The 13,425-nt window shown below is 36.6% G+C and overlaps 1 protein-coding gene across 1 annotated transcript in view; it reads left to right on the top strand.

Annotated features, from left to right (window-relative positions):
- Positions 1–1,509: 1,509 nt before the first annotated feature.
- BICC1 (BicC family RNA binding protein 1) overlaps positions 1,510–13,425 on the top strand; it is a gene marked incomplete at its 5' end in the record, with an annotated part of 38,616 nt that continues 26,700 nt past the window's right edge. The window contains 7 exons of the mRNA XM_008589226.1: positions 1,510–1,589; positions 3,461–3,619; positions 4,879–4,932; positions 5,450–5,644; positions 5,872–6,123; positions 8,396–8,527; positions 11,005–11,191. Coding sequence (XP_008587448.1) covers positions 1,510–1,589; positions 3,461–3,619; positions 4,879–4,932; positions 5,450–5,644; positions 5,872–6,123; positions 8,396–8,527; positions 11,005–11,191 — 1,059 coding nt within the window. The remainder of the gene's footprint in view (positions 1,590–3,460; positions 3,620–4,878; positions 4,933–5,449; positions 5,645–5,871; positions 6,124–8,395; positions 8,528–11,004; positions 11,192–13,425) is intronic.

Below are 13,425 nucleotides of genomic sequence, written 5' to 3'. Positions count from 1 at the left end.
TTGAGAATATCATGTGCTCAGCATAGCACTGATTTTCACCTGGACTGTGTGATGGGGAGATGACAATATCAGGGGAGATCTGTATGGTTTAGATGAAATCCCCGCCCAGTGATTCTGGCTCCTTATCCTAGAGAACTAATGCGTTAGAAGAGTTAAAGCACTCAGGCAGAACTGCTTGTCAATTGTGAAAGGGGCTCAGTAAATGCTGGCTCACTGTCAGTGACCTGATGCATAGCCCAGGGTACAAAGGACTTAGCTGAGAAGTCGGTACATTATAGGCAGTCAATGAAATTGAGATTGTCAGTGGTTGAGATAATCATAATAAATTTATCTCTGTGTTATTAAGCTTTATCACTAAAGCTACTGGGTATAGAATTTTTGCATTACATCAATATGGTCTTGGTCTGTGACCTAGATTGCTAGGACGACTTGAGAACCTAATTAAAAAGAGAACTGAAGAGCCTGGGGCTTTGGCTCTGTTGTCTCTCTCCACCTGGAAGATTCTAGCTCCACCATCTGTCTCACCTGTTTTAAGCCTTTGCTGACATCTCACTTTCTCAGTGAAGCCTAATGCCCCCTCTCCCTTCCCATGGCTGCAACTCCTTCCTGATCCTTTTGTCTTGCTCTCCTTTTTCTTTTTTTCATGACATTTATGTTCTAATATATTGGATAATTTGTTTGATTCATTTTGTCTCCCTGCACAAGATTGTAAGCTCCATGTGGACAGGGGTCTTTTTTCTTTCTTCACTGATATATACCCCAGCTTTTGGAACAGTGCCTGGAGCATAGTAGAAGTTCAGAAAATATTTGTTGAATGAATGAATGCTTTCCCATATAAAATTCAGCAACAGTAATAAACAAAAGACAATGCATATATTAGTCACTCAGTACTAATTCTGAATAAGTGTTAAATATTCCTGAATGGAAGTTGTTTTCTTTATTTGATTAACCCTGACCTATGAGGATGTCTTCTAAATTAAGTTATCACATAACGTAAAGTGTGGATCCAGAGTTGGAAGACATTGGATCATAATGACCAAGTCTCTGAGTGGTTTTCTAGGACAAGTTACTAAACCACTTTGTGCCTTAGTTTCCCCTGTAAACAACCTCACAAAGCTGTGGTATGGATTAAATGAATTAATGCATTTAACCCCTTAGAACAGGACCTGGAATGTAGCAGGAGCTCAATTAATAAATCAAATTTATAGGTGCCTCACTTTTTAAAAAATAATTATATGATATATTTTGCAATTATGTTATACTTATTTTGCAATTATACTTATTTTGTTAAAAAAAATGGTTTAGCCAGTTTTCAGGAGGAAAAAAGCCACAGATAAATGCACGATTTGGGTATTTTCCCTATTCCTGTTTTATGAAAATGATTACACATCTAGAATGAAACAAATAATTGAATTTATTATAGAATCTCTTTCCTTATATTGTAATATCAATTTTAAAACAGAGAGTTTGGGTGTTGCACATGAGCCCTTTGTTTCTCATTTCATACAGATCCCCACATTAAGGTTTCTGGAAAGAAAGAAGATGTTAGAGAAGCCAAGGAAATGATCATGTCTGTCTTAGACACAAAAGTAAGTGAATGTTAAGAACACTCAGATGTCAGAACCTTGTCTCTGCAAGGGCTACTTCATGCCGTTATGAAAGAACCATTTGGAGAAGAAAAACCAGGAGAAAGTAATGGTGGGTTTTAAAATAAGCACATGTGATTCTTCAGTGGATGTAAAGTTCTGTTTAATATTTGAATAGGTTCTCTCATGCTGGGTAATTGAACAATATTAATATATATACACACACACGCCTTCTTACACACACATACACATATACACGTATGTAGATATATGTATGTGTGTGTGTGTATATATATATATATATATATATATATATATATCATCTTCAGAAGATGACATTGGCCCTGGTTAGTTAGTATAAGGTAAGTGATAAAGATTGCAAGAATTAGCATATTTGCCTTTATGATACCAGTATAAAACGAGAGTGATCTTCTGGACATCTCTGGGTTGTGTGTGTAATGGCATGAAATTTGATGCTCGCTCTTGTGCAGTCAAGCACACTCTCTCTCTGCAAGTGTGTGTATAGAAATATAACAGGGAAATTTAAATATGTAAAGATTTATACTCATTTTTAAGAATTTATTTTTCTTTAATAAACACATCTAAATCACATTATATTCCAGGCACTTTGCTAAACACTTCCCATTTTACAAATATTTGTTTAATCTTCATAACTAACTTAGCACAGAGATAGTAAGTAATTTGTCAGGATCCCAGAGCTGGTAAGTGGGGAGGTGAAATTCAAATCCAGGCTGTCTGGTTCTTAACCACTTTGTTTTGCCACATGGTACTTCACTGAAATGATCTCTGATCTCTTCCTCTTTCTTTCTTTTCTTTTTCTTGGTTTGTTAATGTTCTTTTTTTATTTTTATGAATTATCTACCTAATAATTATGAAATATTTTAGCAGTTTCTCCCCCAAAATGGGATGTTTTCCTGTGTTTCAAAGGTTAAACTGAAAGAACTAAGTTTAAAATCAAAATATTTAATGTGTATAAGTTTAAAATTGTAGAATTTAAAGGTTTGAAACTATTGATATTTTTAACTTTGTGCTGTATTTTGACTTTTTCATTTTACTTCTTAAGGGCTGAAGAATTTCAGTAACAGTCCTATAAATGAGAAAGAATTTCATGTCCACCTTTACCATTTTACAACACTGAATTTCCCAAAATTAAATACATGGATTCCAATTTGAGTACAGTGTTTGTGTCCATTATGTCTTGGAATTTTGCATTTTGCTCTCATATAACTAATCTTACATTTTGTGTTCATTTACCTAAGCCATTTTACTGCCAGAGATTTTACTGCCTTGTGATTTCTTCCTCACTCGTCTTCCTACCAGCAGGGATAATGGGTCTACTTTGTAAAGTTGGACATACAATAATTCAGAAATTATGAAAACAATGCTTGTAAATACTTCCTTATTTAATACTTTTGAGCTTTATTTTTATTTCTAGTTTTCTGTCATTTTAGTTCTGCAGTCCTACTAGCATGCATATCTTCAATCTTGTTTTCATCTGTTTCTATTTGTTTGAATTAATGTTTCATAAATAAAGTCTTGAAAGAGAAAATGAATAATATATTTGTAATTGTAGCTGGCTTTATTTAAAGGCTACTTTCCAAAACATTATCTTGGTAAAGAATATATCTTTCTATTTCTTAGGACAAATTTGTCTTAAAAAAAGAATTTCTTTTTTATAGTCAGAGAGACATTAATAGAAATTGAACATTTATAGAGTAAGATGATCTTATTATGAAATCTGGGTGCTTTCCCACCAGGTCATTTTTTGTTAATACTATTTCCTTGGGGGCAAAGTGTTTTAGGGAGTTGTTCCTTTTTCATGCATCAAGAAATAATACATTATTTCCACATAGAGCAATCGGGTCACATTGAAGATGGATGTTTCACATACAGAACATTCACATGTAATTGGCAAAGGTGGCAACAATATTAAAAAAGTGATGGAAGAAACAGGATGCCACATCCACTTTCCAGATTCCAACAGGAATAATCAAGCAGAAAAAAGCAACCAGGTGATTTGTCTTTCTACATGAACTTTTATGGGATGAATCATAGCCTTAATTTTTTACATATCTTTTTTGAGAGATGAGAGCAAGAAAGTAATCATATGGATGATATGTAGTATAGATTGTATGACCCTGTGTGGGGAGATTGAAGGTGCTGTGCTTTCTTGAGGAGATGAGTTGTAGGTGGACTCTGAACTCTTGATCTGTAAATGGTTCATTCAAAACAGGGGAGAATGTGATGGCCACAAATGAAGCCCCTAAGGAAAGGCTGAGAGTACAGAGCATGTCAGGAAAGGACCTGGAAGCTTGCTTAGTCCAGGAACCTATCCCTTGCCTGGATTCTGTCTGCAAAGACGCAGAAGTGGTCCTCTAGTGCATGAACACCCGACTTCCTTACACTGGCTGAATTATGTCTCTGTCTAGTTCATACACATTTTTTCTAGTTCTTCTGTTTGGAAACAAATGGAACTCATCTGTCCACATGGAAGCACTTTCAATACTTGAAGAACAGATGGTATTATTTGTGTTATTTGGAACTGTTCTCCCACCTGAACTAGTCACAATACTAGAAACTGTGAGCCCCAAAGATAAATAAGATACAGTCTTTTCTCTACTGGTACTAATGGTAACAAAGGGATGTATGTGTCAGGAACTAAATGGAAAGCCATGGAAAAAGGAAGGATAGTATTCAAAGCATTTAACAAGTGGTATGGCATGGCCATTGGCCTTAAGAGCAATGTCCTGGAACTCCTAGACCCCCACTCCAGTGCCAAGACTGACACTTTAGTTGATGGATCATGGGAAGGTCCAGGAGGTCCCAGGAGAAAGTTGGAGGTGGGTGTTGGAGCAGTGATTATTTTCCAACTGGTATGGAAGAAGTTTAAAATGTTGAGAACCTAGTGTGACCATAGCATTGCATATTAATATGCATTGTGGCATGCAAAGAGTTTAAACAAAAGGGTGAAAATGCAGTGAACCAGAGTAATTATAAAGAGAACAAGTTGGCCTCATGGGGGTTTTGGGGCTTTTAGATAAGTCCAGGGAGTGGTACAGATCAGTTGACAGATCACCTAAGAATCTTGTTAAAATGCACATTCTGATGAAGCAGATCTGGATTGGGGCCTGAGAACCTTCATTTTTAACAAGCTTCCAGATAATGCCGGTGCTATTTGCCTCTGAGTGACATTTTCAGTAGCAGGGATGTAGGTAACTGGAAAAGCAGACGTTCAATTAAAATCTAATTCTGTATTTTCTTACTTTTTCAGGTATCTATAGCCGGACAACCAGCAGGAGTAGAATCTGCCCGAGTTAGAATTCGGGTAACTGTTTATTACTTGAATATTATAAATTGATGTCAGTAATATTTGCATTATATGGAGTTAAAAATATAATAATTTATCATTTTGATCGTATGTTCAATAAATAAGCAGTAGTGGCAAAAGCTATTTTAATGTTCATTTTGGCATTAGTTATCTAAATTTTTATTGTAGGTATTTAAAAAATGAGTTACTATGTTACTTATAAACTTTTTACCATTTAAGATATTTTTTAAAGATGTTCTGGATTTCATCTGACTCAGTTTCTCTGAGGTTTTTTAAATGATCAAGATGAGGCCTGAGGAAAAATGCTATAGGCAGTATGAGTTACAAATTCTCTGGTTTTACAAAAGGCTCCTCTCATTTAAAAATCTTTATACAGCCTATCTAAGCTTATATCTACAATAAAAACAATTCATGTTTTAAAATACATCTTTAGAAAAGAACTAATGAATTCTACAAATCTCTAAATGTGTAGTACTTTAAAAGTCTCCTTCGGGTTCTCATAATTTCATTTTAGGAGTTGCTTCCTTTGGTGCTGATGTTTGAGCTACCAATTGCTGGAATTCTTCAACCAGTTCCTGATCCTAATTCCCCCTCTATTCAGCACATATCACAAACGTACAACATTTCAGTATCATTTAAACAGCGCTCACGAATGTATGGTGCTACCGTCATAGTACGAGGGTCTCAGAATAACACTAGTGCTGTGAAGGTAAATGATTTAAATGATTCTGAGTATTGTTAGTGGACAAATCATGCAAGTCTTAATTTTAAAGGATATTAGACTAATTCATTTCCAGAATTTTCCTTTGTATTGCATTTTGGTTTATGGAATGTGCTGTATTTTTCCCTAGCTGTTAGAAGTGCAATAGAATCTTTCCCTGTGGTATATGTACAGTTATTTTATGGGCTTATTTTCCTCCCACCCTTTTCTCCTAGGAAGGAACTGCCATGCTGTTAGAACATCTGGCTGGGAGCTTAGCATCAGCTATTCCTGTGAGCACACAATTAGATATTGCAGCTCAACATCATCTCTTTATGATGGGTCGAAATGGAAGCAACATCAAACATATCATGCAGAGAACAGGTGCTCAGATCCACTTTCCTGATCCCAGTAATCCACAAAAGAAATCCACTGTCTACCTCCAGGGCACCATTGAGTCTGTCTGTCTTGCAAGGCAATATCTCATGGTAAGGTTACTGAAATAAGGGTTAAAATTTGATTTTTTTTTACCTCTCTGGATAACAGAGTGTGTTGCTGTACTCACTATACTAATGTGATATTTAAGAAAGCAGTTTGGAAGCCTGGTCAAATAAGGAAGTTTCCTGGTAAAAGGAAATAAACCGGAAGAGTATGGTTCATAGTGCCTCAGCAGGCTTAATTTCATTGTGTAGGTTAGTAATTTTCTTATAGTTTTTGTTTTGTTTTGTTTTAAACTTAGAGTAAGCACAGAAGAGGTTACAATAAAATAATTGACTATATTTTGTGGCATTGATGGAAGGTGTTTATTTTGATCTGACATGTAGTATTAGTGTGCAGTTTGCATTTGACTAAATAGTCTTCCGTTCAAACAGAAAGGTACAAATATTGCTTAAATTTCACCCTCAAAGACAAATTTTGGCAGCCCAAAACATTTGTACATTTCATAAATCTCTGATACAATTTTAAAAATACTGTTTAAGCCATGTATTTGAGTGTCACTTATTGAAGAAAAATAACTTATAATTCAATACTGCTTTTAATGTATAATTTACAGTATTTCTGTCCTTCCTGTATTCATTTAAAATCTCAATGTGTGGGTTGAAATATAGTAACAAAATGGATAGACACAGTGTTGGGCTCACAAATATTCTTATTAAAAATGCTATTGTATTCTCTCGTTCGGTGCTTGACCTTTAGTGACATTTGAATCAGTAAACCTCGGGGATGACCTTTGCTATTATTACCTTGCAAAATTCATTTTTGAGAAACTTTCAGATAGTCTAGGTTTGTATTGCTGATTCCCTTCCTCTGACAGATGAGAACTTTTTAAAATTGCTAAGGACTATCCTACATAATTTTTTTTTTTTTTTTTTGTCTTTTTGTCTTTTTCCGTGTCCGGCAACGGATCGCAACACTCAGTGTTGCCCCCGTACCGGACCGGGGACCAGCAATGGGATCGCAACCCTCGTTTTTGCTCCCGCGCCTCGCTCAGCCAGTGAGCGGGAACCGGTCTGTATGTGGGATCCGAACCCTCGGGCGGGAGCGCCGCCGCGCTTCCCAAGCGGCGCACTATCCAGTGCACCACCGGGCCAGCCCCATAATTTTAAGAAATTTGTTTCATTGTGAATTATTTTTTAGTCAGCTTATATTAGGTTATTTTTAACATACCACCAATCAGGTAGCATATTCGTATCTAAGAATTGTTATAATTATTTTTCATATTTTCTTTCCTCTGTTTTTCAAGATCTTTAGATGCTATTTTTGTGAACTTGTTCAAGCATTCTGTGCAGTCATGAATTTGCATTCATACTTTGACCGTACCTGTCAAAAATATAGGTGTGCAGTGAGACATATTACTGAACAATATTGAAAGAAGTGAGGGGTAAATTAAAAGGCTTTAGCTTATATTTTAAATACCATCACCTTTTTTTTTTTTTATAGCATTATCCTTGTAAAACTTGCTTTTCTCCACAAGAGAAATGGAGCATAGTATTTTATTTTAATCCTAGTATGTTTGTTTGATGGTAACTTTTGCTGATACACATGTATAAAATCCAGCAAACAGTGGGCTAGCAATGACTGTCCTGTACGTCAGAAAAAGTATGTTACATGGTTCCTATACTCAGTACATTAGAGGCCGGGAAAGACCATCAGAGAAAAATGTCTAAACTNTGCATCAAAAGGTAAGTAGGACTTGGGTTGGTGAAGAAGCCTTTGGTGAAATAAGATACCAAAGTGCAAGATCTCTTTAAAAGATGGTCTAGCCTGGACGAAGGAGCAGACTTAGAGACATATAGACCTGCAGTTGGACAGGCAAGTTGGGTCAAAATGTGGAGCTCTTTAAATGCTGGTACATGTTTAGTTTTCATTCAGGACACAATAAGCCACCACTGTAAGTCAGTGAGCAAGGGCACAAGATCTGGTGCCCTTAATGTGGTTATCAATCTAGTTTCTAGCATCACTAACAAGACTGAAGTCATAGAATGAAGGAATTTTACAAGGTGCAGAGTGCTAAAAAATTCAGGGCCAATACCAGAAACCTAAGACATATAATTTTGTATCTAAAAAGTAGTTCCCCCCCCCCAACGTTATTCCCACACCCGCCCTCCAGGCTACGTGAAGATATGTAACTTAGCTTTAATACTTTGGTTTACTCTCTAAATCTGTAAAATAATGCATTTTTTGTGGGTATGTTAAATTATCAGGTATTTAAATGATTGACTTTTTACCACCTACACATTCTATTCTGACATTTTCTAGGGCTGTCTTCCTCTTGTATTGATGTTTGATATGAAGGAAGAAATTGAAGTAGATCCACAGCTCATTGCTCAGTTGATGGAACAGCTTGATGTCTTCATCAGTATTAAACCAAAGCCAAAACAACCGAGCAAGGTCGGTGCAGAGTCTGGACCAAGAGACCCATGTATCACATCATATTCTGTATAGTTTTATTTTGCATGCAAGTGTGTGCTTGCATATACATGGACCCGATACTCTATATAACATATATTATTATATATTGAGTTATCTTGTAATAATATTCATTATTATTTATCATTTTCTTTATATATGTGTTGGGTTTTTTTTTTTCCTTTTTGTCTTTTTCGTGACCGATAACGGGATCGCAACCCTCGGTGTCATGCCCGCACCGCGCTCAACCAGTGAGCAGACCGGTCTCTATATGGGATCCGAACCCTCGGCGGGAGCACCGCCGTGCTCCCAAGCGCAGCACTCTACCGAGAGCGCCACTGGGGCGGCCCTATGTGTTGGTTTTTGAAGCCCATTTTTAGTTACCATTATTTTTCTGTAAACATATGAGAAAGGAAAAAACGTTATTTCTTAATTTGCACTCTGATAACTTTAAGCTTTGTAAGTTACTAGAGAGTTATAGGACTACTTATGTGTTATGTGTGTATGTGTGTGTGTACATATCCAATGCAATTCAAAAATATCTAGAGCACTTGCTATATGCCAGCCACTGCACAATAGAAATTTAATGGGATAAATTTGATATTCAGTGCTACTGAGAATGTGATGAAAAAGGAATGTTCCCACATTAATATTGCTGTGTAAATTAACACAACCACTTCAAAGAGCAATTTGGGACCATCTGATCTTATGAAAGTACTGATACCCTACCTGCAGCAGGTCTACTTCTAGTTATACACTCCCAAGACCAGGAGTCAAAGGACAAGAATGGTCTTGAGTACAAAAAACAAAACACATGATAACAAGTACTGAATGGTAGCATTTGTATATATATATAAATATATATATTATATAGTTCAAAGTACAAAGCATTGTCTGCAAAGTTGCATACCAAATTCACCAGGAGTTGCCTTTGGAGTAGGAGGAAGGAAAATGAAACTAGGAAAGTAAACAAGCGGAATGATAAGATTTCTTTATCAAAAATCAGAAACAGAAAAATAACAGTTAGCTCTGAGTGTTAGGTACATATATGAGAGTACTTCCAAAAGTTCCTGGAAAGATTCATATTATCTTTTAATTCTGTTTTTCCACGAACTTTTTGAAGTACCCTTATATGTTATATTAATCTTGGTTTTCTGTATTTTACAAAAACTCTCTAAAAGGATTTACACAATGTAACTGGGTTAAGTTCACAGAAAGTTTAGAGGAAAAATAAAAAATAATTCCTGAACCAAGTTGAGTGCCCTAACTTTAAGCAGTAGGTAAAACAGAAAACAGCAGTGCCTCCCATTTTTTAATTTCTAAATCATAAATCTTATGTATGTGTAATGGTGTGTATATAATATGTATAATTTTGTGTGTGTGTAAATAATGTGTTCACTTTTCAAAAGAAAACTTTAAAGGAAAAGATAGCATTGATTCTAAGTGAGCTAGATGTAATGAGTTTAAAGTTAGAAAACAGGACAATAATTTTATGTATCGAGGAGCTTCATGCTTGACTAATTCAAGTTGACTGGAGCCACTATAGATAACAGAACAAAAAGATAAAGACAGAAGAGACATTGGAGGACTTAAGCATATAAAGACGGACAGGCACAAGAAGAATTTCAGGAGTTCACTAAGAAATAAGCAGAGGTCAGGGAAAATAGATTGTAAATGAGAACCCGAAAGCCTTGCAGCATCCCCGAGCCATTTAATGATGCTGGCCCTGATTCTGACTACTGCTTTAATTGCTTTTTTTTTGCCACATGTTTTCTGTCCACTGGAGGCTTTACTACTTGGGTTCGCATTTCCAATTTTCTACATGAGTCCACTGAGGAAATAAAAGATTTATTATTTAGACTTTTTTTTTTTTTTTTTTTTTTTTACAACAAGCTTTGCCAGTCAATGAGGAATAGTGGTACCTCCAGGTCTATTAACTAGTAGACCATAAGTGTCAAACTTAAATGACTGCTATTGTGCAGTCTATGTATGGTGACAAGTTTGATTTGGTTCACCAGATGAGATAAAGGGTTAAGGCTTTAATGTAAAGGCAAGAGTCTATAAAAGAGAATGGCCTGTAGAGTAGGACCCGAGTCCTCTTGCTGACCCTCCACAGCTGTGCCTTGACCTTGGCTAAATCCCTTCACTGAATATGAATAACGATTCCCACCCCCATAGGGTTTTGATGAGAATTAGAACCTATAAGCAGCCTCCATCATGGTGCCTGGAACACAGGACACACCCAATAGATAGTAACTAACACTTTAGGGTTTTACCAGAAGAAGGAAACTTAAGAAATAAGTGGCTAGAATTTGCAGTTGATTTTAAAGCAGCATTAATATATCCCATGAGTGGGATACTTAATAGCACGTTCATTTTCCACCTCCCTCCCCAGTCCCCCATTCATTGTAGACTACTCGCATGTCACTTTTTTTCCCCCCCATTATGTGTTTTCATAGTCTGTGATTGTGAAAAGTGTTGAGCGAAATGCCTTAAATATGTATGAAGCAAGGAAATGTCTCCTCGGACTTGAAAGCAGTGGGGTTACCATAGCAACCAGTCCGTCCCCAGCATCGTGCCCTGCCGGCCTGGCATGTCCCAGCCTGGACATCTTAGCATCAGCAGGCCTCGGACTCACTGGACTAGGTACAAAATTTGTTATTACAGCGCTTCTCAGTCACCGGGGAAATGCTTATCCGGTTCCTTTTCTTTCTACCGCTTGAGTCTACATTTAAAGGCTATTTTTCTTCTTTTTCTTCAGACCCTAAGATCATGTGAAAAGCAACCAAACTTGAATCAATCCATTTTGGTTTTTTGTTGTTGTTGTTGGGCTCTGTGGATTTTGGTTACACAGATTCTTCCTATGTTGGCATAAATAATCAAGGTCTGACTGTTTTATTCTCAGTGGCTGCATTTGTTCTTCTAAATTAAGAATGCCGTTGAGACTGATGGGGGCAGGCTGACTGTATGTGTTTGTTCTCCCCTGCATTTGCAATACTGCCATGAGTCCCTAGAGATAAAGATTATCCAGTTTGCTTTTCAAAAAGTAATTGCAAATGTGTCTGAGGGGTGGAGAGGAGGTGAGAGCAATCAGGCCTCCTCCCCTCCCCCACCAGTGGCCTGGCCTGCCTTGCCCAGGCACAAAGGAAATCTAGCCCGTTGCCAACAAGGAGAACAAATGGACCTATATTTGTATCTAAGACAAGGAATAGAAAAATGCAACAGCAACATGTATCTCAGTGCTTTAGTTCTTTGAGAAAGTAGATGAGTCACTTCATAGTCATGGTGATATTTATCGCCTCATCTGTGGATTGTTGTGTTACAGGCTGAAGTTGGTTGCTCTGTTATGGTTATGCTAGGTTCACTACTTTTTTGCACATTTCTCCATGGCCTTTATATAAAAAGGTAGTGCAATCACCCTAGCAAATCATTCTGTCATTCAGTGTTGATTTGAGACAGAAAAAATCCTGTCAGCAATGTTTAAAAATTTTTTTCTAATTGCTATTCTTGTTTTTTTAAAAATGTAATATGATTATGATACAATTAAGATTCCAAGTAGCCTTGCATAGATACCATGACAATAAAGGAGGATTTTTTTTTCCTTGGCCCCTAATCTGCCAAAGCTGTCCCTTCCACTGGGACCTGACCAGAGTCATCGTAATATTTAGCAATGCTTGTGATCTAGGAAATGCCAGGCAGGTAACTTAGCAGGAATGGCCACCAAGGAGAACAAATGGACCTATATTTGTATCTAAGACAAGGAATAGAAAAATGCAACAGCAACATGTATCTCAGTGCTTTAGTTCTTTAAGAAAGTAGATGAGTCACTTCATAGTCATGGTGATATTTATCGCCTCATCTGTGGATTGTTNAGAAAGTAGATGAGTCACTTCATAGTCATGGTGATATTTATCGCCTCATCTGTGGATTGTTGTGTTACAGGCTGAAGTTGGTTGCTCTGTTATGGTTATGCTAGGTTCACTACTTTTTTGCACATTTCTCCATGGCCTTTATATAAAAAGGTAGTGCAATCACCCTAGCAAATCATTCTGTCATTCAGTGTTGATTTGAGACAGAAAAAATCCTGTCAGCAATGTTTAAAAATTTTTTTCTAATTGCTATTCTTGTTTTTTTAAAAATGTAATATGATTATGATACAATTAAGATTCCAAGTAGCCTTGCATAGATACCATGACAATAAAGGAGGATTTTTTTTTCCTTGGCCCCTAATCTGCCAAAGCTGTCCCTTCCACTGGGACCTGACCAGAGTCATCGTAATATTTAGCAATGCTTGTGATCTAGGAAATGCCAGGCAGGTAACTTAGCAGGAATCAAGTTCATCCTGCACTAGGGAGAAAATAAGTATGCAAAGATTCAGAGTTACTGAATTTTTTAAATGTTTTTATGGCTATATCTATCCTGTGATACTTAATGCTTTATATGTATGCCTGGAACTTATATACGAATCTACATTTTATTTTAGAAAGTATTTTAAATGCCCAGAGGGAAATCTCATTACTTAAATCATGTATTGAATCCTTAAAACAAAAAAACAAAAATTTATCTTTCTGAGAAAAGTTTTCATCATTGAGATGGAGCCCCGGGAAGACACATATGTGTTTAGACATACATCTAAAAACTGTCCCAGGTAGCTTGGCCTATCTGGAACAGATTGATTCAAGTTTGCAAATAGGACAAATGGACCCATTCTACCGCAGGAAAACATTCCCTAGTCACTGCTAAATGTGAGTGGTTTGAAATGGGGTTGTTTGGAAGTGGATGACAAGTGAAGTGATGCAGAGAAATAAAATGAGTCTCCAGAATTTCATTCATCCTGGCTAGTTGACATGTGTGCAAATGTCCCTGACCTCTGTCCTGGT

This window comes from Galeopterus variegatus, unplaced genomic scaffold (assembly GCF_000696425.1).
Source record: "Galeopterus variegatus unplaced genomic scaffold, G_variegatus-3.0.2 Scaffold5310, whole genome shotgun sequence".
Classification (NCBI taxonomy): Eukaryota; Metazoa; Chordata; class Mammalia; order Dermoptera; family Cynocephalidae; genus Galeopterus; species Galeopterus variegatus.
The sequence above is the reverse complement of the archived record's forward strand: the minus strand, read 5'-3'. Positions and strand labels throughout refer to the sequence as shown.